The sequence below is a fragment of the Camelus bactrianus genome, chromosome 17, assembly GCF_048773025.1.
Source record: "Camelus bactrianus isolate YW-2024 breed Bactrian camel chromosome 17, ASM4877302v1, whole genome shotgun sequence".
Lineage (NCBI taxonomy): Eukaryota > Metazoa > Chordata > Mammalia > Artiodactyla > Camelidae > Camelus > Camelus bactrianus.
Window position 1 is genome coordinate 4,224,660 of NC_133555.1, and position 24,147 is coordinate 4,248,806.

The 24,147-nt window shown below is 49.1% G+C and overlaps 2 protein-coding genes across 5 annotated transcripts in view; both read right to left on the minus strand.

The window, feature by feature from the left end:
* The window catches only part of TSEN2 (tRNA splicing endonuclease subunit 2), an 86,982-nt gene that overhangs the window by 11,481 nt on the left and 51,354 nt on the right, over positions 1-24,147 (minus strand). The window contains exons 1-8 of one of the 4 annotated variants that reach the window (XM_074344311.1): positions 22,219-22,252; positions 21,109-21,212; positions 16,606-16,821; positions 15,137-15,218; positions 12,180-12,216; positions 7,467-7,983; positions 6,085-6,162; positions 605-655 (exon numbers count right to left, since the gene is read on the minus strand). In XM_074344311.1, the coding sequence (XP_074200412.1) occupies positions 605-655; positions 6,085-6,162; positions 7,467-7,983; positions 12,180-12,216; positions 15,137-15,218; positions 16,606-16,821; positions 21,109-21,147 (1,020 nt within the window). In that variant the 5' untranslated portion in view covers positions 21,148-21,212; positions 22,219-22,252. Of the gene's footprint in view, positions 1-604; positions 656-6,084; positions 6,163-7,466; positions 7,984-12,179; positions 12,217-15,136; positions 15,219-16,605; positions 16,822-18,510; positions 18,651-21,108; positions 21,213-22,218; positions 22,344-24,147 lie in introns of those variants that run through there. The other 3 variants (XM_045515348.2, XM_074344312.1, XM_045515347.2) reach the window with 3 other exon arrangements.
* Positions 22,349-24,147, minus strand: part of PPARG (peroxisome proliferator activated receptor gamma) — a 156,082-nt gene continuing 154,283 nt past the window's right edge. The window contains exon 7 of the mRNA XM_074344310.1: positions 22,349-22,487. Within this exon, the coding sequence (XP_074200411.1) occupies positions 22,354-22,487 (134 nt within the window). The 3' untranslated portion in view covers positions 22,349-22,353. The remainder of the gene's footprint in view (positions 22,488-24,147) is intronic.

Consider the following 24,147-nt stretch of genomic DNA (forward strand, 5'->3'; position numbering starts at 1 on the left):
CCCTGCCCTCCTGGTAGCCATAAGTTTGTTTTCTACGTCTGTGAGTCTGTTTCTGTTTTGTGAGGCACTAACGTTCTTCTACGAGCAGCAGACTACAGCACAAGCTCCTGGCTTCGGAGCTGCCCTGACATGGGTTCACATCCTAATTACAACCAGACCAGCTGTGTGGCCGTGGGTGAGTTACTTGTTTCTGAGCTGTGACTACCTCATCTACAAAAGCCTCTCCACGCAGAGGAAAGGATCAGAATGTTGCGAGTCGAGCACCTGACTCACAGCCTTTACTGAAGGAGGCGCTGAACATCGCTGGGCTCTATTTCTGCTAGTTCTTAGTACTGTTCTGACGCAGATTTCCTGATCATTCTAGAAGATACTGCTCTCCTCCCAGTCTCTGGGAATGAAATTCACTCTAAAACAGTCAAAGCTGGTTTTTGCCTACACAGTCCCAGCTGAGGGCTCAAGGCCTAAAATTAGGGAAAAAAATTCAATTCCAATTCTACTCAGTGAAAATAGACACATTTGTATTAAAGGAATATGGAAATGACAACAACCTGCTTTTAATATCAGGAAAATGTTAAGTGGATTGTATCTGAATAAAACCTCTTACCTTCTCATAGTAAACACTCAGACACCCAAGAGCGTAGACCAGGAAGAAAGCCTGAAAACGGAGCAAGCAGAAAACGCTCATCAGAAGCCGTTCCACGTTCTTGAGAAATTATTTTACACACTGATTTCTCTTTGCCATAAACACAAATTAACATCCTTATCACTATCAAATTGGTCACTTATTTTTAAACATAAATGGTTCATTCAAATTTCAAGGATTAAAATATAAATGCCACAAAATGGTTTAAAATCAGTAAAAACACATTTATATGAACTTTTCCAAGTATTTTTTCTTTAAAAAAAAAAAACCACACAGCTAAACTGAAAAGTGATATAAATAGGTATAAGAGCAGTAGGAATCGTTGCTCATTGGATTTTCCTCTGTAAAATAACCACACTAAACTGGGGAAAAATGTACAGAAAGAAACATGGAGAAATCTGTGGAAACAGGGCAAAGCTAGTGTAACCAGATGAGTCTCCTGCTCACGCTCGCTGCACAGTGATTTCCCATCAAGTAAATCCCATCTTTCCATGAACTTCATGATAAAGCACCACGTTTTACTCATCTGGGGAGGCGGGAGGAACCACAAAGAAAGTTTGCCGTAATTGAGTAAAATTACACTTATGTGGAAATAAAAGCAACTTTCTGATAAAAACAAGATGATGCCAAGCACTGACACCAGCCAACAGGCCCTGCTGTCGGCTCTGCTGGCAGAAGGGGACTAGGATCCACATTTACACCTGAACAGGCTCAGGTGAGACTGGTCCGCAGTGGTGACCAAATGATGGGTCTCCGTAAGACTGGGTTGCTTTCCTTTTAAACATGAGGATGGAAGAAGAGATTCATCACCAGATTTCCTAGAGGGCCCTGTGGCAGAAGGAAGGCGGTCCCTGCCCTGAGCCCCCAGGCCTCTGGTCCACTCACTCCATGTTTCCTCCCCACCTGGTGCTCAGGGCAGGGGACCACAGACTGTGAAGGGGTCGGGGGCTTCAAGCAGCAACAGGTCCTTCTAAGGAAACACCTTCCTGATCCTCGGGAATTGCCCGCACCCACCCCCTGGTCATCTTCTGGCCACCTGACATCTCTCTTTACCACAGTGGTTCTTGAAGCCTAGACTGGGGGTCCCAGGGTCCCCAAGACCCTTGCAGGAGGTCTCAAGGTCAAAATCATTTCATGACCTTAAGGCATTACTGGACGCCTTGTTCATAGTCATTCTCCCCAGAGGCTCCAAGACATGTGATATCACAACAGACTGAAGGTAGCATCGGATGTGAGAACTCAGCAGACTTCTATAAAACTGGACCTTAGAGTCTTTGCAAAATGAAAAACAATGACATTTTTCTCACTGGATTTGTTTTGTTTTAAAAGAATATAGATATTTTTCATAAGATTATTTTTGTTAATGTACAGTGGGTATATTATCATTATTTTAAAATGAGTTAATAAACATTTAAATTTTGTTTTAATTTACAATTTGGTAAGCATTGACAGATACAATCCATATAAAAATGCTCTCTGGGGTCCCTCAATGATTTTTAAGAGAATAAAGTGGTTTGAGAACTACTACCTCAGTTTTACCCAGATCCCAACCTACAGCTCCCCTGAAGATGCAGGCGTCACCTGCCGGGCTGCTTCTTGGTGTCCCGGCCACTCCCTCCTGCCTGGGCTTCTGCAGAGGCCCCTGAGCTCTGGCCTGGGCAGCCCGCTCTGCAGGGCAGCCAGAGTCACCTCACCCTGTGGCGACACTGTGGCTCCCAGGGCCCCCAGGGCCCCAGCCCCTGCATGTCTACCCACCCCTCTTCCTGGCCGGCCAGCCTCACCTCTGTCCCCAGACACACAAAGCTCATTCCTGCCTTCACCTCTGTCACTGCTATTCCCACACCTGACGTGCTCTGCCCCAGAGTCAAAGGTCACTTCTCAGGGAAGTCTTCCCTGACCACTGGGTTTAACCCCCATCCCGATCAACTTCTTCGGAGCATTTATTTTTGTCTGAAAGTATCTTTCTTCTGTGTGTCTCTCCAACTAGAATGTAAGCTCTGTGAGAGCAGAAACCCTGCATGGTTCCCTTGGCCTAGAAGGGGCTCAAGGCTTGTGCAGAGAGAACAAAGAAATAGGTCTGGATCCCGCCCAGGGCGGGGTGGGGGTGGGGTCACACTGCCAGGCCACCCAGGCGGGTCTCTGCAGGCCCGGCTCTCAGCACCGTCCTCCTCAGGGTGGACACCGTGTCCTGCTTCTCCGGCAGCTATGGTGACAGCCTTCCCAGCTTATTCTGACTTCTGCTCTCCCACAGTCCACTGCTTATTAATACATAACACTGCGGTTTTTCAGATGGACGCAGATGGTGGCCAAAAGGCACAATGGAAAAGACAAGTTGGTTCTTCAAAAAGCCAAGTCCTTCTTTCTCTTTCCTTTTCCCTCAATTTTCCCTTCTTGGTCCACAGGGTGTAACAGGAAGAATGACCTTTGAGATACGCAGCCCTGGGCTGAGATTGTCATTAATCCCCAGGCCCTGGAGGCATCACATAGACTCGTCACCTGCTCATCTCGGGCAAGATCAAGCCTCCTTAAAGATTTAGTGAGATTAACTCCTGCTGAGGTTTAAAAAAGCAACTGCCAAGCACCGAACTGCTCAGTTCACTCGAGCTTCCCTCCCTTTCTAGAACCTTTCAACACTGCAGCTGGGGAAGGTTCAGCCCAGTCCTTGCCTAGCAAGAGGTGACTTCCAGGTCTGTCAGAACGTAAGTTCTTCAGAAACTTTCTGTTATCAGCAAACAAACTTTTCCCTAAGAATTGATGAAACCAATGGCTTGTTCTTATTGGCCTAAATGGCTTTTATGAACCTATGCAAACTGCTTTTAGGCACCAATTACAGGTGGGGAGGGTCTTAATCCAAATGAGTTGGTTTTTTTTAGACTTAAATCATCAGTACACTACAGAAGTTTGTGGAGGCTGAAATCCTCAAATTTCATGTCCCTTGAAACCTCCTCAGTAAGTTTCTCCTTTGATAGTACTAATAAGATGAGTTTAATGATGGCTTTAATGTCTCATGACTAACTTTGGTTAGGGGCCAAAACATCGTAACAACAAACAGCTCCCAGTGACAGATCCCCAAGTGAGCGTGGTGTGACCGCTCTCACAACCTGCAAACTGCTTTGAGTCATCACAGCAGGGCAGCCCGTGTTCCTGACGGACGTTTATGGGAACACAGTAAACTGTACAGGTGGTGCGCCAAACGTGGGCGATGCATCCAAGGACATCCGCCAAGGCAGAGCTGGGAAGCAGAGCTGGGTTTAACTGCGTGCTCCTTGGAAACGCCTGCAGCACAGCTCTGCAATGATCTCAGAAACCAAGCAGCTTCCAAGAATGAGAGCACCCTCACCTCTGACCTCCCAATACACCAGCACTTCTTCGGCGGGTGTTTGGGAAGAGGCAGCGAGACAGCAAAGCTTTTTCACTTGTCAGTAAAAAGCATCAACTGGTCTCGCATCTGGAGGGGTGAGGTGAACCCCCAGCTCGTGACACTGGCACTCTCTTGGCCTACTGCTGCCGCCCCCTGGAGCTGAGAGGCTGCAGGCTCCCAACGGCCTCAGCCCGCCAGCCCGGCCTTGTACTGACGCCAGCTCTGGTCCCTGCCACTTCCCGAAGTGGCTGCCTATGGTGCCCCGGTGCCACCAGGACCAGGTCAGACCACCACTCGCAGACACGCCTGCCACGATCTCGCCTCTGGGCTGCCGCTTCCAGGACCAAGCCACATGAAAGGGCCTGCCCCGTCCACTGTGACCGTCTGGCAACCCCCCAGCCATCCTGTATCCTGCAGGCATCACCAACTCTGTGAAGTCTCTCCGGACAGCTCATGCCCCTCCAGACCTCACTGTTTCTGTGCAAATTTGTCACCTCATACACATCTACCTAACAAATAATTATTAAGCACCTGTCAGGCGTTGGGTCCAAGGAGAGAGGAGGAAGCCTGGCACGACCCGCACACCATGCTGTGCAAATCACACTAAACTAACTCCGGGCAGCTTCGGGCCCAGAACCATGTTCTATTTATTTCTGTACGGTCAGTACTCAGCCTGGTGCCAGGCAAGTAGTAAGTACCTGGAGAGTATTTTTACTGAATACTGATTGCATGTTAGTAGTACTGAGCTCCAACCAGCCACTAAATAGCTTTTACAGGTAGCACAAATGACAGTGACAGGAGAGCAGGCAGCGACACTCACTGGGCACCTACCAGACACCAGGCGTTGTGCTGAACCATCAGTGCATCATTTAATCCCAGAACATCCTACGAACAAGGTGTCATGCACCCCCTCTTCAGGGGAGAAACCTGAGGCTCAGAGAGGTCAAGGACTGGAGAGTGGGCGCCCCGGTGCTGTCCCCCAGAGCAGACATTGGCCACACCTACCTGCTGAGCGTCTGAAATGTACCTGGCACAGCTGAGAGGAGAATTTCACATTTTTGTTCCATGTCAATTAGTTTAAATAGTCACAGGCAGCAAGCGGCGACTGTATTTGACAGTAAACTAAGCTGTTCCGTTTGGAAGATGAGTGGATGAAGTAAGTAATCCCACATACCCATCCCTGCTCTGAAAGCCTGCTCTTTTCTTCGCTGGCCTCACTGTAAGGAAGAACGCACAGACCCGAAGATCAGGAGACTAGGAGACACAGCGACCTGCCTGTGAACGCGTCTATGAAGTTCCCGCTGTGGACGCAGTCAACACGCTCTTCCTGAGACCTGCAGGTAGGCTGAGAGCCGTGTTAGCCGCTGCGGGAGCCGTGCAAACAGGCACGCGCACCGCTGGGGAAGAGGCGCAGCCTCGGACAGAGGGGCGCTGTCTTCACATCTGTCCCGTGTAAACATCAGCAAGGAGGGAGGAGCCGAGCCCCCGTGAACACAGCACAGAGGAACCCCAAATCAGAGGGAAAATACGACGCAGGTTTAGAAAGCCACTTTCAGCCAGGCTGTGAGAACGCAGGTAAGGCGTTAAGCAAAGCAAACACTTGGCAGTAACCCTGCAGAGGGAAGCACTCAGGACCCATAATTAGCATCATCATTACCCGACTGCAGGCAGGCATCTCGGCTTATGAAAAGCTGGTCAAACTCTACGAATATAGCACTATTTTATAGGAACAAAAACCACTGAAATGCACAGCTTTAATGAGTGAATGGTACGTGCACTGTACCTCCGTAAGCCTGTATTTCTTTTTAAGAAGCTGGTACATTTGGACAATACGAAACCTTGATGTGAAAAGAGTGCTCAAACCTCTTGAAGCCTCTGTGGAATGAATATGGGGAAAACTCCCAAGTGGAAACCTTGGAACTGATGACACGTGGGAGCTGCCGGTGGTGACGACACTGAATTGTGATCTTCACTTACTGAACTGTGTTCAGAACTGCACTTCGAGGTGGACTCATCTGTGTGGTGGCGGCCCGGGCTGGGGGGGGCCAACAGCAGAGAAGATAACACGCTGGCAACATACCTCTTCCAGGCTGAGCTGCAAGTACTCAGAGATCCTATACGGATTTCTTCTGCATATCAGCCTCCTTTTTTGCGACAACTGGAGAGAAAAAGAAAATACATGCACAACAGCTGCGAGCACCACAGGTGACACAGAGGCTGCATTTTAAAAGGGACATTCTCCTTCTAAATTTTCCAGATTCACATCTGCTACATTAATTCTTTAAAAAAAAAAACAAAAAACTTTTCTATTACTTATGTGGAAAAAAATTACTTTCTTTCTTTCTTTCTTTCTTTCTTTCTTTCTTTCTTTCTTTCTTTCTTTCTTTCTTTCTTTCTTTATTTATTTATTTATTTATTTATTTATTTTTAAACTACAGTTGACCCTTGAACAACGTGGGGCTTGGGGCGCCGACACTCCGGGCAGTGGAAAATCTGCGCATGACTCGCACCCGGCCCTCTGTACCCGCAGATCCAGCCACCACGAATCCTGCAGAGCTGGTGTGTTCACTGCTGGAAAAAACCCTCCGATAGGTGGACCCGCACAGTTCAAGCCCACGTGTTCAAGGGTCAGCCGCACTAACACTGCGTTAACCCCGTGAACCCCTCCGCAGCTGTGAACATCTCGCCGGTCAGCTCTACGTGCTGCCTTTTCTCACCCAACTGCGCCTCATGAGCATAAGCCTAGGTTACCCTGTTCTTCTTTTTTAAATGGAGGCCCTGGGGATTGAACCCAGGACCCCGTGCTTGCTATGCATGTGCTCTACCACTGAGCTATACCCTCTGTCCTGTAAGCCTAGGTGTTTTTTTTTCTTTTTCACTTTTTTTTTATTGCGTTATAGTTATTTTACAAAAGCCTAGGTTCTTAATGAGACTTCACAAACTTCATTCTGAAGGCCAGCTGACATTCCTTCAAATGGGTGCTTCACACAGTAACTGTCAGACTGCTTCTCGTTTTGCGCTCCGACAGGTGATTCTGGGGCAACTGCCTGGCACGCCCCTCAATGAAGTGGCTCCCGTTCTGCTCCCCTGCTTCTCCCATGAAGGCTGACCGCCCACCCAACCCTGCAGGGCCACTCAACGCAGGGGGATCGCCACTGCGCTCCTTCTCAAGGGAGAGAATATTGCTGACCTGCTTTACTTTATATATGTATGTACAATTTAAAGTTAAGTCATTCACAGACTTCGAGGTTTCAGTCGAAACAGGCCTCACAACTCCCGAGCCAGGGCTGGCTGGTTTCCTGGGGGTCTGCAGGTGGTTGTCCTGCATCCCACCTCCGACGCCACGGATGCTTAACATGTGCCCGCTACCGGCGCCGAGTAAGGGACCCCTGGGCTGGCCAGCATCTCCTCTCGGCCAGAACCAGACAGCACTGGAGGAATTCATCTACTTCCTCTACTTACATCCCCGTCCAGGGCATCTTCCCCGTCACTCACGACTTCCTCCACCAGCACGTACTCGTGGTCAGGCCCTCCCTCTTGGGCACAGATGAGACCCGATCCTTGGCTGCTGTCCTCAGGCTGAGTATCACACTGTGGGAGGGGAGCATCCTGTCTGCCGCAGTGGATGGGGGGCAGAGGGGCAGCGACCTCCACTGTGGGTTCAGCCGGGCCACCTGCGGTCAGCGGGTTGTGCCTGGAAGCCCTCAGCGGGTGGTCAGGTGGCACGCTGGGATCCTCTAGGTCCTCTGACTTTCCCACAACCCCATTCATCTCAGAAAGTCTCTCTCTATCGGCTGTGCCTTGCATGTTGGAAACCATTTCAGAGTTCAGCTCATTATACAACTGGACCTCTTCGCTTTGTTTTGTACAAGGATGTTCCAGGGGCTTCGTGTAATCCTCGAGGATTCCACGCACTGTGCTCTGATACCGACCTTGTCTCTGCAGGAGCTTTGTGGCCCATTCCACACTACGCTGGTACCTGCGAAACAGAAATGTCAGTATTTACAAGGAAGCGGAACATGTGGAAAAGATGGGCGGGCAGCACGTTCACAGCATCTTTCCTCAATGATGGGCTAGGGTAAATGTTTTCTTTATACTTCTCTGCATTTTCTAACTGCTCTGCAATAACTATGTTACTTTTTGGTTGCTTTTATTATAGAACTTCATTTAATTTGCTTGCTTTGAAAACAAAAACCCAGTTTAACCAAGGGTGAAAATTTATGCAACTTAAAACCAGTGGACTAAATGATTTAAGTAAATATAAAGAGAATTTTGTCAGGGTTTGGTATTATTTTCAATTCTGGCTATTACGACATTTCCAGACCTATATTCCACTCACAACAAAGAGTCTTTGTTCAGTACTGGAAAGCCAAATGAGAATTTCAGTACTCTTGTTCACAGTGTTTACTCATGTCTCCACTACACATGGAAAGAAACGATTACAGTTACATACACTCAAACATCCTAACAGAAATGGCCCTTTTTCCCATAATGAGTTTCAAAGTATATCTTAATGAGAAAATACATGCTTAGCTCATTAAACTTGAAGGCAACCCCTGGACACTTCCCACGTTACAGGTAAGACGCCAGGGTTCTATCCAGTGAAGCAGGTCAGCACCTGACAATGCCGCTGGGGGCGTCAAGGGACCTGATGCCACACGGGTGGGGAATCTGATCAGCGAAGGCCAAAGACACGGCGAAACTCAGGCACTTTCTGCCTCTACCGACAGCAATCGGTCTGAAAAGCATCTGGGAAGACACATGGCTTGGGGGAAGACAGATGTCTTTTTCCTTTTCACCCTAAATTCTCTGCCTGCGTGTGGATGGTGGAATATGTCACAGTTGGTAAACTGCTACTCACATACAATGAAGCAAGGACGCTGGCTTCTGCTGAGTTTAAGAAAGAGATATGTGGCTGCTTAACCTTGATTCCTCGAAGAATCTCCAGGCTGACCACACCCTACTTATGGTACACGGGGAAGAGCACACATCCCTGTATGTTGGGAACTGTGTCGCAGATTTAAAGCGGAAGACCTGGAAGGGCTACTCCACACCCACAAGGCAGGAGGATGCGGTGATTACACGCGTGGACCCTGGGGTGCACATTTCATGTCCCGCCCTGACTCTGTCTCTCATAACTGGGTGACAAAGCCAATTACTTAACTGCTCTGTCCCTCAGTTTCCCCACCCATAGGATGTGCCATGTGCTCTTTTTCATAATCAGGGTAAAATGTGTCTCTTCTCCTGTCCAACCACTCTCGAGTGCCGTCAGAACAGCGTTCACATGGGAGACCTAAGATCCGTGCCTGCTACGTCACCTGTAATGCTGGCTAAAGGCTTCACGGGTCTGTGAGCCTGCTTCGAGCACAAATTTTTGTGTCACGTGTATTTTTCTGGGGAAGGGATCCACAACTTTTATCAAATTCCTTGATTTAAAATACGTAAAAGAACCACTGAATTCAAGGTTCAGTGGTTCCCCCTTTGAGTAAAAGATCTGGAACAGAGAGAGAGAGAGACAGACAGAGACAAAGGGGCCCTGCTCTGCCCTCTGCAGCAGGCGGGTCAGGGCAGAAGAGCTCCAATCCTCACTCCACGAGGTTCTTGTACGAGCTACGTGCCCTCCCCTGAGGCTCAGGGACACCTGTGCCCACCTCAGGGGCTGTGCAGGATTAAAGCAGACAAGACATGTGAAGCCTCAGCTCATAGTAAGTGCTCTTTAAATACTTGTTACTTTATGATTGTGAGATTTTTTAGGGGAGCCTTGAAAAACAGAACCATTTTGACTCAACACTTTACATTAAAAAAATCAAATGACATTTTAATGGATTGAAGCCCCTTAATGAAGTGCTCTTCGGGAGCGGGGCTGCCGTGGGGGGCCGAGCGCTGCCCCAGATCTGGTTCTGAAGCTGTACAACCATGTTACTGATCTCACTACGTGTCAGTCCTCCCAGGCTCCAGAGCTGGGCTGCTGGCTTCGAGCACACGCATTCCAGATCAACTGTTGGTTCCCTGCGTGTGAGACGGAAACAACTATCCCGACCTCCGAGCTTTCTTGAGAAGATGAACTGAGAGGACCTGGGTAAAGCACGTGGACCGGTAACCGGCACAGCTGGAGCAGTGAGTACCGGGCAGTCGTGACGATCAAGGCAGGATGAAGACACCCGTCGGGATATTCATCACAGGAGAGCGCGGCCCCCTCCCCCACCGCATTGGACCATCACCCCCAAGAAGAGGACTGAGGTCTTCCCTCCTCTTGCTTCTCCGGCACCCACTCAGTGCCTCACGCTGACACACAGGCGCCCGCCACAGGTGCTGGCGGGGGAAGGACCACGAGTGAGGAGCGGACCGGCACCACCCAGGACTGGTCCTTCCAGGACACACCTCACATACATCAGCCCCCGAGGGCATCACCTGAGGGCCTGGATGCACGCCTCCAGAAAGGGTCACACGGAAGGTTCTCCTCGCCCAAGGACAACTAATGTTGGAAAAGGGCCAATTAGGGTGAATCCACTTGAAAGATCCGAATTTCAGAGGAAACAGTAAAGAAACAATTACAAGTACTTAAGTTGGAAAATTAGCCTAAAGATACAAAAAGGAGTCCTTTTTTCTAACATTTAACACAATTTTGACTGTGATGGCAAGTATATGAACAGATGATGAACCGTGTATGACAGGGGGCGGGGAGGGCGTGACTTCCTGACAGACCTGTCAGGTGTGTTGGAGCCCTAACTCTCGGCACCTGCGAATGTGACCGTGTCTGGAAACAGGGTCTTTGCAGATATGATCCAGTTAAGATGACGTCACAGACTGGCGTCCTTTAAGAAGAGGGAGATCTGGAGACACCCAAAGGAGATGATGGTGTGACGGCGGAGGAACAGACAGGAGTGATGCGTCTATGAGCCCAGGAAGGCCCAGGCCGGCCACACCAGAGCTAAGACAGGGCAGGCAGGGCCCTCCCCGGAGCCTTCGGAGGGAGCACAGCCCCGCCAGCACCTGGATTCTGTGCTTCTGGCCTCCAGAACTGTGACATCTGCTCAGTATGTACTGTCACGGCACCCGTGGTAACACTCAAGGACTGATGAAGCCCTCGCTGTGGTGCTGGCCGAGGGACAGCCCGTGGGTGGAGGGCAGCCTCCCTGACGCAGAGCCTCACACTCAGCCAGCCTGGCCTCACGCTGTCCCTCCGGCCAGCCATCAGGGTGTGGCTCTGCAGGGGGCCTTCTGCTCTCTGCTGCAGCCTGGCCTGGGGCAGGGGGTTGGCCAGGGCCTTTCAGGCCCCCACCTCCGACCAGAGCCCCGCCCACCCCCAGTCGGTGGCTACACAGCCTCTGAGATCTCCCAGGATCCCCCTGGCCATGGGCTAACCGCGCACGAAACCAAAGGGAGCTGTTAGATTCGGCCAGTGGTGCCAGGAGCAAGATGCAGAATGATTGTGGCGTGAGCTGTTCTGAAGGCTTCCTGGAAGAAATGCAGCTCCAGCTGTGCCTCAGGGGTGATGAGGATTTAGATGGAGGAATGGGTCCTACCAAGGGAACATGGGGTGTGGGGCTGCAAAGAGGAACCGGGTGTGGTCCACGACCCCCAGCAGCCCACAGTCTGATCCCTGTGTAGGCGCCAGGGAAGGCTCCGTGGATCCGGAGGGACAGTCCCAGCGCTGAGGGCGGGCGGAGAGGAGAGAGACACGCATGCTGGGCCATGGGCCGTGCAGCCACAGCCAGGCAGGGAGATGAGCTCCGGGAAATGGGAACAGCATAAACAAAAGCCCAGAGGAAGGAGTCTCGGCTGTGTGAGTGGCGGGGGAGCCTGTGGGAAAGCCTCCTTCCCTAACCCCACACGTGCAGAGCAAGGAAGAAGCACGGGGCCACTTCTGCCCACACATGGCAGGAGGCCAGTGCTACCTCTGAGGATCTCAGTGCTTACAGACAACGTACATTACAGGAGAAGGTTCATATTCTGGAAGGGATTTAACTGGCAAATGATTCAGCTTAGGATTATTTTTTAAAATAAACTTAGTGCATTTCAAATACGATTTGATCTACATTAATTTCAGACGTAAGTTTCAAAGACATACATACTACCAAAAAAAAAAAAAAAGGTGAGGACAACCACATCACAAGAGTCTACCTAACAACAGATCTGACTTAAACCATAATTCTGACCAAGGCCGAGACTCACCTCTGTGACGTGATTATAGGCATGTCTGTCTTCACACCTGTAACGACAAAGTTTTATTAGTTCAGACACATTTTCCTTAAGGAGAAAAACACACTGACAACCTGGAAAAGACAACAAGTATTTCAAGATTCACAAAATCTCACATCTAGAAGGCCGACTGATCCTGTCTGCGCAGCCGTGGTAAACATGTGCCTCCCATGCCATCAGGCCCCACGCCCACGGCCCGGCCAGTGCTGCTGACTTGTTGGTACGCTTGCTGGGCTCAGTGTGACCTCGGAATCCTTGTCAACGTGCCGGCTAAGCAGCAGCGGCAATGTGGGAGGGGAAAACCTGCCACCCCCGAATGCCTGTGCCCTCAACTTCCAGATGAGGGCACTGAGGCCCCGAAGTTCCACATGTTACCCCGTTCTCCATGTTCCACGAAGCATCTTCAGCGACAGCTCCTCACAGGCGCCCGAGGGAAGGGGTGGTGTTAGGTCTGGGTGTGGGTGTGGGAGTCCTGGTCTCCAGCTCTAGCTCTGGGCCTCTGGCCAGAAGAGTCTTTCTGCCTCAAATGTTTCTCACGTCACCTGGTGTGTTTTAGTCCTGGGCCTCCCGGACTCTGCCTTTGGGCAAGTCCTCTCTCCTCTTCCAAACTCAGCCCCCTCTCCAGGGCTCTAAATGATGTTCAGCTTGAAAATCCTACAGAAGTGAGTTCTCAGACTCCTAACTCCTTAGGAACTTGACAGTCTTCTCGATGTCATGATCTCCCTCCTCTGGTAGTTCAATAGCAAACAACAATTTAGCAAGTTTTACTGATAGCCTTCCATATGGCAAGCACAAGAAATACAGAAGTAATGAATTCCCTCTCCTTGAGACACTCACAATCTAGTTGGGGAGATAGACCAGCAATGACTGTAACCCAAGCTGGTATGTGAGCAAGTAACGTACTAACTTTACTTGGAAGGGTTAAGAAAAACACAGAGGAGGAGTAACTGAGCGGGGCTCTGAAGAATGAGTAGGAGTTCGCCAGGTGGACCGGGGAAAAGGCAGAGGAAACCATGCACAGGGGCTGGGAAACTGCAAGGCACGGCAGGGTCACAGAATGACAAGCAGCCCAGGGTGGCCTGGTGCCAACAAGTAGAAGAGGGTGGAGAGAGAGGAGGGTGGAAGGTGAGGGTTAAGCCTGATTTTGAAGAACCCCCTGAAACGGACATCTGAGATCTACTTCCTCAGGGCAGCCCACAGCCTTAATTTCTGTTTTCGTGGCATAAATTCAATTCCTTCAAACTTCTCACTGTTTAAAACTTAGTACTACACAGATCAGGACAAGATTCTCAACTCTTAAGATCATTACGTGATATGAAAACTTTTTTTTGGCCAAATAGTAACTGCCAGGGCTGGGGGAGGGGCAGGCAGAGTTATTACCCTACTTGCTCTACTTTTTCTCTCCCTTTTTAAAACTCTATGAAGATATTTAAAACACACTCCTGCTTCCTGGTGTAAGATGTTTCACGTTAAAAAATCCCGGCTCTCAACCACGCCGACATAATTATTCATTTGCTTTATCGCACAATATCCACGAAACCGTCTCAGGATAACAGAACCAACACCACCACCTATGAGATGACTGCTGAGAACAATGTCAAGATCATTCTGCAGCTCTTTCTTTCCTTAGAGTACACGGCAGGCTGACTGCACTGGTGGCCCCAGTTTCTCAGGTCTTCCATCGGCCAAACCTCTCGACTCTGGACCAGTGGAATATTGAAAACATGTGCAAGCAGAGGCCTGAAGAGCACTGGCCCGCGGAGGACCACTACTGACCCTCCACCATAACCGTGAGAACATGCCGGGGCTGGCCTGAGGAGGATGACACGCACAGGGCCCTCCACCCCTCATCCCAGCTGAGGCCAGTCTAGATCAGCAGGCAGTCAACCAACAGACAACCAGACATTGGTGAGTCCAGCTGGAACCATTACTGGACTGGTCCACGAGTGCAGCCAGCACGTAACTAACCAGATGCATGTGCACGCAGCCACGAGCAGCGGACCTCCCCAGCAAACCTGTAGACTCAAACTGAGCAATCTGGCTGCTGTTGAAAACCACTGAATTTTGGGATGGTTTGTTAAACAACGTTGTGGCAGGAGATACAGAGTCTATCCTATTAGGACTGAACAGTCAAATGACCATGTTTTAAAGTTGCACAAAATAGCTTCCCCTTGTGGCTACACCACCAACTTGATATACAGATTCCTTGTTTTTTTTTTTTTTTTCTTCAGAGGAATTACTTTTTAAAATTTAGCTTTGTTTTGTAATCATGTAATAATACATTTACAAGGTTCCAAGTTCAAATCTACAAAGTCTCACCTCTCTCTCCATCTTGTTCCATCCTCCCCCCGACAGGTATTAAAAAAAATTATGGTTTATCCCTCCATATATTTCAAAGATACCTTTATATTCCCTTCCCCCCAACTATGCCACAGCACACATGCAGACTTTCCATTCCTTTGCTTTCTTCACTTAGAAAAGTACACCAAGATAAAAGATTTATAAATGAAATAAGAACAGCAAATGAGAACCACACACATTGGTATGCTTTAACAAATGCATCAGTGTCACGGTTATTGTTATAAATTCTAATTCTATAAACAAAACATAAAACTCTTTTTGCATCCAGGTGAGCAGGCACTTAATAACCAACACTTTCCACACACACCGTACTCTGCTAGGAAATGCTTCACAACAGAAAAGCCCGCATAACACTTCTGATAATGCCAGAAATCAGATGAGATACATCTTCTCCAGTCACAGGAGCCCTTTCACCTTGATTAGAACTATTCTAGTTGCTATTGTTAGCAATAAAATTGCCAGTGGCTTGTTATGTCTCCCCTAGAATTTTACCATATAACTTGCTGTAAGACCGAAAAATGAAAGGAAAAGATAATTTGCCAAAAGAACTGAACATTGCACAGGCTTACCTTTCCACTTAGCGACCAGCTTAGGATCTGAAATTGTGAAGTTTGGACGGCTTCTAGACAGGATACCTTTTCCGAAATAGCCCTTCCAGGAAGAGAAAAGACTGAGTTAGTGCTTTCCGAGTTACCAGCTTTTTTTGGCTAAGGGAGACTATTTGAGTTAACGAGAGATTCCTTCAATTTCAGCTTCAGTTCTTCCCTCTGAGTGTCCCAGGACTACAAGTGAAGATCTTGGCGCCTTCCCTCTCCGATCCTCAGGAGGGAGCTAGTCAGTCTCTGGTGCACTCCGGCCGATCCGTAGGTAGCGGTCTCGGGCCAGGCCCGTGGGCTGGGGCAGGGCTTCCTCACACGTGGTGGTGGCGGGGGAGCTGGAGCCTGAGCGCAGGGGCCGAGCCTCCTGGGCCCAGAGGCTCCTGGGATTCTCCTGTACCTGGGACTGAAGTACTCGGCTCTTCCTCCCTGCCGAGTCCAAAAACATCGATTACCCCCCCCCCCATTTCTTAAAGTTAGAAAAATTTAAACCCGTAGAAAATTGAAAGAATAAGAGGAACACCCTCTACTCTCCGCCGGGGGTTAACGATCAGAATGAGCCACGTGGACAGCGCCTCACAAAGCCTCTTGCTTAATGTCTCGTATTGCGAGTGTGGAGGGGGCTGCCCTCAGCCTAGACCCCGTCCCCCTGGGGTCAGTGCCACCCACTGTATCCTACTTGGGGAAGGTGGCCATAACATGTATTTTGTATAAAACGTCTAGAGAAGGCACATTTACAGACAGAAAATGGGTTAGGAGCATCAGGCCGGGGGTGGCGGCAGGGTTGGAGCAGAGCGGGCCCAGGGCAACTTTCTGTGGCGATGGGGATGTCTGGAACTCAGCTGAGCTGGTGGCTGCACTACTGAGTTTATTACAGTCACTGAACTCAGCACTTAGAATGGGCGAATTATATGGCTCCATATTATACCTCAATAAAGCTGTTTTAAAAATGCCCCCAGTGTTGAATCGGCTATGGGGGCAAAATAAGCAAGCTTCCAGTCTCAACCCGAACCTATCACTGATGGAAAAAAAGCAAAAACTGGAACTTGTCCTCATCTAAGCAGAGGTCCTCAACCAGGAGGGAGAGTAGGTAAGGAGCCAGAGGACACGCTGGATCTGTCCCGGGGCCAGAGCGACTCCCCGTGACCTCTGCGGGTGGAACAGGGGTTAGCAGGGAATTTCTACTATTCACCCATTACACTTCCATAGGTTGCTTGTAACAATGAAGATGCATAGCTTTTATAACCAAAAGACAAGAGAGGCCAATGCATTGACCTGACTTCATTGCTGAAATGTGGGTTTGTGGGTGGTGGTTATCCTCAGAACAAATGGCTTTGGGGCATTGCTGCCCCACTGAACCCCACTGCAGGGAAAGCACCTGAGCCGTTTCGTTTACGGGCGGTTTCTGGGGGCATGGGGAGAGAGCGGCCGGAAGCACGTACTCTCCCGTACAGCTGCTCCGCGTCTTCCGCACTCCTCACAATCACACTGCTGTTCCTCATCTCGGCCCGGAACATCCTGCAGTCCTTCCGAGGCCCGCGGTCCTGGCCGAAGGGGATGGGCAGCGAGGACTCATAGCTCTCGTACACCCTCCTCTTCCTCTTTGGGGGGCGGAAAACGGCCTCCGCCATCGTCCAAGGGTGACTGTCCTTTAGGGACTGTAATAGGGAGGCAGAAACAGAGAGTCAAAAGCTACGCTGGTCAAAAATGCGAGTGCATTTACACCCAGGCTCAGAAAACTGTGGGAAAAATACATTTATAAAGAAGCAAACTAAATGACAGAGTAACATTTTGTACGAGCAGTACAAATCCCACCCGCCTAGAGATCTCAATTAATTCCCACAACAATGTCCGAGTCCACAGTATTATTATTTTTTCAAATTTAACTTTTAAAGAATTGAATGTAGTTGATTTACAATGTTAGTTTTAGGTGTACAGCAAAGCAATTCAGTTATTCATATACACACAGATATATCTATTTTCAAATTCTTTTCCATTATGGTTCATTACAAGGTATTGAATATAGTTCCCTGTGCTGTACAGCAGGTCCTTGTTTATCTACTTTATATATAAGCAATGTGTATCTGTTAATCCCAGACTCCTAATCTATCCTTCCCCGCCTTTCCCCTTTGGTAACCATAGTTTGTTTTCTATGTCTGTGAGTCTATTTCTGGTTAGTAAATAAAATCTGTATCTTTTTTTAGATTCTACATGTAAGTGTTATCATATGATTTTTGTATTTCTCTGTCTGACTTACTTCACTTAGTAGGATAATCTCTAGGTCCACCCATGTTGCTGCAAATGGCACTATTTCATTTTTTATGGCCAAGTAATATTCCCTTGCAGTGGTATTATTTCTGATTACAGGTGATGAGACAGGCCTAGTGACCCACCCACGGTCACAATGCTTCGGGAAGGTCTCCTGACAGCAGGCACAAGAGCATTTCTGTCTGAGAATTTCTCCCACTGTCTCACTTGGCCAACAGACATTTACCGAGCCCCTACCGGGGGCTCCTAATCAGATGTGCTGGGGATTTAAAGAGAAAACCAAAAGAGATCCTGCCTTCAAGGAAGTAAATCTAGCAAACACTTCATTTTCAAAAAAAGATCTTAAAATACACTCCAAACATGAGGTCAACCAGCTCCCAATTTTTAAGGCACATTAACAACAACACCAACAGCAGCAGCCCTCTCTCTGGGGTCTCTCCCTGACCACCCAGTGCCAGCGGCCAAGAGCAGGGACTGGAAAGCCAGGGAGTCGTGTGATCCGGGGCAAAAGTTACTGGACCCCTCCGTGCTCTGGCTCCCTCAGCTGCAAGAGGAGGATAAAAACAGACTATCTGACAGTTATGATCCACGAAGTGCTTAGAACAGCGCCCGCACGCACTTAGCACAGCACTGAGCCTCACTATGACCGCTGTGAGCAGCACCAACACCGTTTTACAGACGCAGAGACAGTTGGGTCAGAGAGATGTCGTCAGAGGCTCTGGACAGTGGTGGCCCTGGGTGGCCCCACGCCTTCTCTCTGGGTCCTGCTGGGGGCAGAGGAAGCACCTGCCTCTGCTGTGTGAAGGCTCCCTGTTTCTTATGGTTAGGAGCTGAAGGGCTCCGGGGAATAAAGGAATTAGTGCGCCCAGCACAACGAGGGAGGAGAGGAGGGCGAAGGCAGTACTTCTCCCTTCCAGGCCTTTCACTCCCCCTGAGGAGACAAAATGAGGACAAAACACACACAAAGCCAAGTTGGAGGTAACACAACAGGCCACCATTCAATAATGGCTAATGGAAGGAAGTTGGGTGCGGCGTGCGGTAAAGACTGGGGCAGATGCATGTGACTTAGGAAAACTCACCCCTGTGCAAGAGGGAGAAACGCAGGCAGTGCACGGGGCTGATCAGCCCCTCCACTCATTGAGCAGGAGGAGCCTGGGAATGAGACGGGGACCTGAATCTGCTGCTTCCTCAGTTCCACGTCTGGGTCGGATTTAAGCTGACCGCGCATCTGCTGCTTGAACACACAGTGGAGCTGGATCACACGCGTGTTTAACCTCCACGGCTCCAAACCCTCACCGGGGAAAAATAAGACTGATTACTTAGGTGTCCCTGCACTCAACACCAGCATCCCACTGGGCAAAGGATGCCATCCAGCCTCAAACAGCCAAGGAAGGTGGCCAAAGATGAGGCAGGAAGGTGAGTGGCTTTAAGGGTTTATGACCATTAAAAAGAAATGAAAAGCCTTGCTCAGTATGTAATGGTACTTCCATCCACCCTCCCAAAGACGCTGAGGAATTAAAGACAAAGAAAATCGCAGACCAAGCAAGTTAGAGAAATTGATAAATTACAACAGTGAGTATAAAAAATAAGAATCAGCAAGTTGGAACCTTCATAGAATTGCCAAAGTACTCCAAGCAGCAAAATGCTAAAATAATTTCTAAATAAAATTCCCTCAATGAAATTAAATATTGAACGTAACTGTATATGTTTTATATATATATATCTGGACACACCTTGCTGTATAGCGTTCATAACAAAACTATGTATACTTCATGTTAATGGGCAATTAAGATATTTTCTGGGGAGGGTGTAGCTCAGTGGTAGAGTGCGTGATTAGCATGCACGAGGTCCAGGGTTCAACCCCCAGTGTCTCCATGGAAAAATAACAAATAAATTTAAAAAGTTTTTTTTAAAAAAGAGATTCTCTTCCAAGGTCATTTTAACTAGATTTCAGTTGCCAATTCATCACTCAACCCAAGCATCTGCAGCTGACCCTTGAACAACAAGGGACTGAATTGCAAAGGTCCACTTACACCCAGATGCATTTCAATAGTAAACACTACAGTACACCATCCACGGTTAATTGGATATGCAGATGCGGAACCCCGGATATGAAAACACCAGGGATACAGAAGGCCAATTATAAATTATACTCAGATTTTCGTCTGCACAGAAGATCAGCATCCGTGACCCCCTGCGTTGTTTAAGGGTCATCTGTACTGCATTTAGTGTTCAATTGAAGAAAAGGCAGTTTATCCTAAAACTAAAACTAATGCTGTGTTGGCTTTTTTGAGGCAAGATGTTGGTCTCTAGTGAGGAACTCTCTAGGGATTTCCAGGAACAATTTGGGTGTTTATAAACATTTCCCTTTTCTATGTTGGTCTCTAGTGAGGAACTCTCTAGGGATTTCCAGGAACAATTTGGGTGTCTATAAACATTTCCCTTTTCTAAACTAACCTCTGGTTAGTATTTGATTTGTATATATTACAATTCAAATTTTTAAAAGAGAAAATGTTTCATGGCTCACTTCAAGAGCTTCCAATTAAGTTCTCTTAAACAAGTGAAAAAGGAAAGTTCTGTATTAATTTGCCTGGTTTAGGAGTTTCCCCTCCAGATTGCTGTTACACTCTTAGAAAGGGCAAGAATGAGCTATGACACTGGATGGCAAGAACTCTGGACTCTAACACAAGTGTGTGACAGGAGGTTCCTGCCACAAAAGACTCCTTGTTTTTCACAAAACCTCAAAATCCGGCACCTAGTGTTACCTCTGCACACGTGACAGCACTAACATCAAGCTGGCTCTATTAACATGCAATGTTCAGGACACGCAAATCTATAGACAGAGAGTAGATTAGTGATTTCCAGGTGCTGGGGGACGGGAGATATGGGAGTGACTGCCCATAGGTATGGGGTTTATTTTGAGGATGATGAAAAAGCTTTAAAATTAGATTGCAGCGATGGTGATGACTGCATCACTGAACATAGTAAACTTGCTCAACTGTGCATTTTAGAAGGGTGAATTTTATGGTATATGATCTCTCATTAAAGCTGAAAAAATTCAGTAGGACAAACCAGAGGCTCTCTAGCTTCCTAGTTTTGTAGAAGAGTTGCCTTGTGCTGAACTTGTAAGGCAAAGCAGGGAAGAAAGGAGAGTTTGCTTTCTCCATTACCTGCACTAAGCCTTTAAGAAATGTTTCCTTAGTGCCATGATGGGAGGCATGGGATGTGGGTACAATCACAAGAGCTAACCATCACCGGGAGGTACAACGTGCCAGGAACTGAATGAGCCATACGCTATGCACTAGGGCACCACTACCCTCATTTCGCAGACAAGGAAACAGAGGCTTGGAGAGGGCAGGGCATCTGCCCACAGCCCCTCCTAGGGAGGATGAGAGGCTAGTAAGGCAGGGAGACAGGGCGTGGTAAGAAGACTGGCCTAAAAGACGACCCATGTCTGAAGCAAACACAGATGTACAGGAAGGACTGGCCAGTGGTCAGGGGGGTTGGGATGTGAAGGCTTAGAGCCTGTGCAGGGTCTTAGGCAGGGAGTGACGACTGAAAAGATTAAGGAAATTAACCTGGCCTCACATATAACAAGGGCTCTCAAGCTTGGCTGCCCTTAGAATCACCTGGGGAAATTTTGCAACTCCCAATGCCCAGGCCTTACCTGCAATTACCTCAGAAATTTCGGAGTGGGACCCAGGTGATTTCAACATGTAGCCAAGGTTGCCGACCGCTGGTGATAGGATGGCCTATTCAAACTCAATCCCAATAGCCATTCCTACAGTACAGAGGAGGAAGGGACTCAGAGAGGCTGCCTGCTATGCACCTGTAAGGGGCTACTTTCCCCTTCCCAAACCCAGGCATACTGACTCCTGGTGCCCAAAGCGTTAAGTATATTTACTTTTCTATCAAAAGCAGGGCTTCCTAATTCTTCCTTTGAGCAGACAAGCTAACACCTTTTAGGTGTTCAGTAAATGTTTATTGTAAACAAAACAAAGTAAAACAAAAAAGGGGGAAGGTAGCTTCATTTAATTTTCCAACCCCCTGGGCTCACCTTGCCCAACCAGCTTGGTTAAAACCGCCCACCCACCAAAGCTCACATTCTCCCAATTAAAAAGCGTTTGAAGCTCCAAAAGTGTACCTCCTGGGCTAGGGGAGGCGAGGATGAAAGGGACGAGGCCAACAATCCTGCCTCTGGGGAGTTTTCAAGTTAGAACCCGAGACTAAGACCTGGAAACAAACGATAAACATGTGAAGGCTGTGGTGAGGATTAGATGGGAAACTGCGAAGCAGCCGTGTACTGGGCCTAGCATGTGGGAAGCGCTAGCCAGACGGCTGTTGCAACTGCAAAGTCAAAAAGTGCTCAGGGCCCAACAAACCCGCGATTCCCTGTCACCACGGACCCCTTGCTGGCTTCCTGGAGTGGCGCCCCCAGCAACCCTACCAGCGGCTAAGGCTCCCCTCGGGCAGAGCCAGTGTCAGATGCACCTACGTCCTCTGCCCCCAGCACCGGACGTGGCGTCAACGTTTCCAGACAGAACACAAAATAGAGGGCTAAGCTGCACGGAGACGCGGAAAGGGGTTAGTTCCCGCAGAACTAGGAAGTCTGGCCCCTCGGCCTGGCCGTCTGGTGCGGCTGTGCGACCCGGGCAACGTCTCTGGGCCGTTTCCGCTCTCGCCCCCGAGGAAAGGGCGACGCGTCCTCCCTCGGGGCGCCCCTCGCGTACCCCGGCCTCAGGGCCTCAGCGCCCGGGACACCTCCCGCTCCCGCCCCGGCCCCTTACCTTCCTCGGCCCCGCGCGCTCGCCGTTACCCCAGCAACGCCGGCTGGCGGGCGGACACCGCTGCCGTCAAGCAGTGCGGCCGCAAAGCCGGACGACTGCGCAGCCGCAGAGCCCGCGGGAAGGCCCGCCGGGTCTTTACGGAGCGCGCCTGCGCACGGCCTGCAGGCGGGTCTTCTGTGCGCGCCGCTTGCCTTCTGCCCGGCCGAGGCGGCACGTTCTTTCCATGTGTTGTTCTTGTTTTATCCCCACAGCAGTCCCGCAAGATCCACCTGACAGATGAGATCGAAGCTACTTATCCAATGTCACATAGCTGAGAGGGATTGGGGTTACAGTAATAGGAGACTTGAACCCAGGTCTGAAGACTTGGGGTCCTCGCCCCTGGGGAGCTGGGACACTTAAAGCGACCGGACCTTACATGACCCCAGCTCTTAGGAAGCCGGTCCGCTAAGCTCATCCTGCAGACCTCGGCTTCCTCAGTGCTTCTGTTTAAGTGCAGCCTGCAGGGAACCTGTAAGAAAGTGCCCTCTTGGAGGCACCTGACCAAAAGCCGTGGTGGGCACTGGCTGCCCTCTGCAGCAGCAAGGACACCAGGCCAGGAGTCAGACCTGCATTTGCATCCCCACCTCCCTCCTCACTGCCTATGTGGTCTAGAGTGAGTGACTTAACCTTTCTGAGCCACAGAGGGATGAGCGAAACAAAAGTGCCTTGGGAAGTGTAAAAGTTTCTCCTGACCTGGTCGTTTTAAAGGAGGCTCAGTCGGGAGTCCAATATACACCTTCCCAAATAGGAATCCCAGGGTCTCCAGCACGCATACCTCACATGCCGGGCAGTGAGAGAACGGTGGCAAATAATGCCAGAGAGATTTATGGGGCTAGGTGTGATGGGCTTTGAAATCTGGACCTTTCCCAACTTTGTCTTGTCTCCAGGCCTTTGCACACACTGTTGCCTCACCTGGAACATCCTTTCCCCCTGTCTGTGGCAGTGATCCCTGGTCACCCTTCAGGTCTCAGCTCAGCTATCTCTTCCTCCAGAAGACTTCCTCTTGCCTCCCCACACTGGCTTGAGTGACTTCCCTCTGTGTTCCCACAATAATCTGGTGGTGCACCCTGTGATATCCCTGTTTCCTGGTTTAACTGAACTGTGAGCTCTTGGTAGATAGAGCTCAAGATGTGGCATTCAGTGGATGGTCTGCTTGCAGGGGCCTTAATGGCTCAGCTAAGGAGTTCAGACTTTTATAGAGAAATCAGCCTTTAGAGAAATCAGAATAGCTTCCTGGTTAGAGTGTTGCAAAAAAGGGAACTTCAGCAAGGTTCACAGAATAGTGGTTTCGGGATGGATTGAGTAGGGACGACAGAGCTGGAGAGAGGCTGGAATATTGTACTAGAACATGCCAACTTAGGAAATACTGGATTTAGAATTAGAGGGTTTTAGAAATGAAAGGGAACCCTGAGGTTGTCCAGGTCAGCTTCCTTATTTAACTGATAAGAAAAAAGGCTTGGAGGCACTGTGAGTTGCCAGAGGTAGCAAGTCTGAAGTGGGGCTGAGACCAGAGCCAGGTCTCTGGAACCTCAGTGGGTGCTCTGCACTCAAAGGTTTGGGATTTGCCCATAATGGGATCTCTGGGGCCATCATCTGAAACCCTGTCCCTGCAGAGGGTCAGAGTGAGAACTAACGAATAAGATATTCTTCCCCCAAGATTTTCTCCCCAGTGTGTATTTTAAACCTTTTGTTATGGTAACAAACATTTTCAAACATAACACAGAAGTAGAGAGAACAGCCTAGTAACTCCTCACTTCCAGAATCTTCTAGCTTTGCTATGTTGTTTCTTTTACACTCTCCATATACACATCTGGATCCCACTGCTGGGGTATTTTAAAGTAATTCCAGACATCATATAATTTCACTCATAACAGTTCAGGGTCAGGGTCC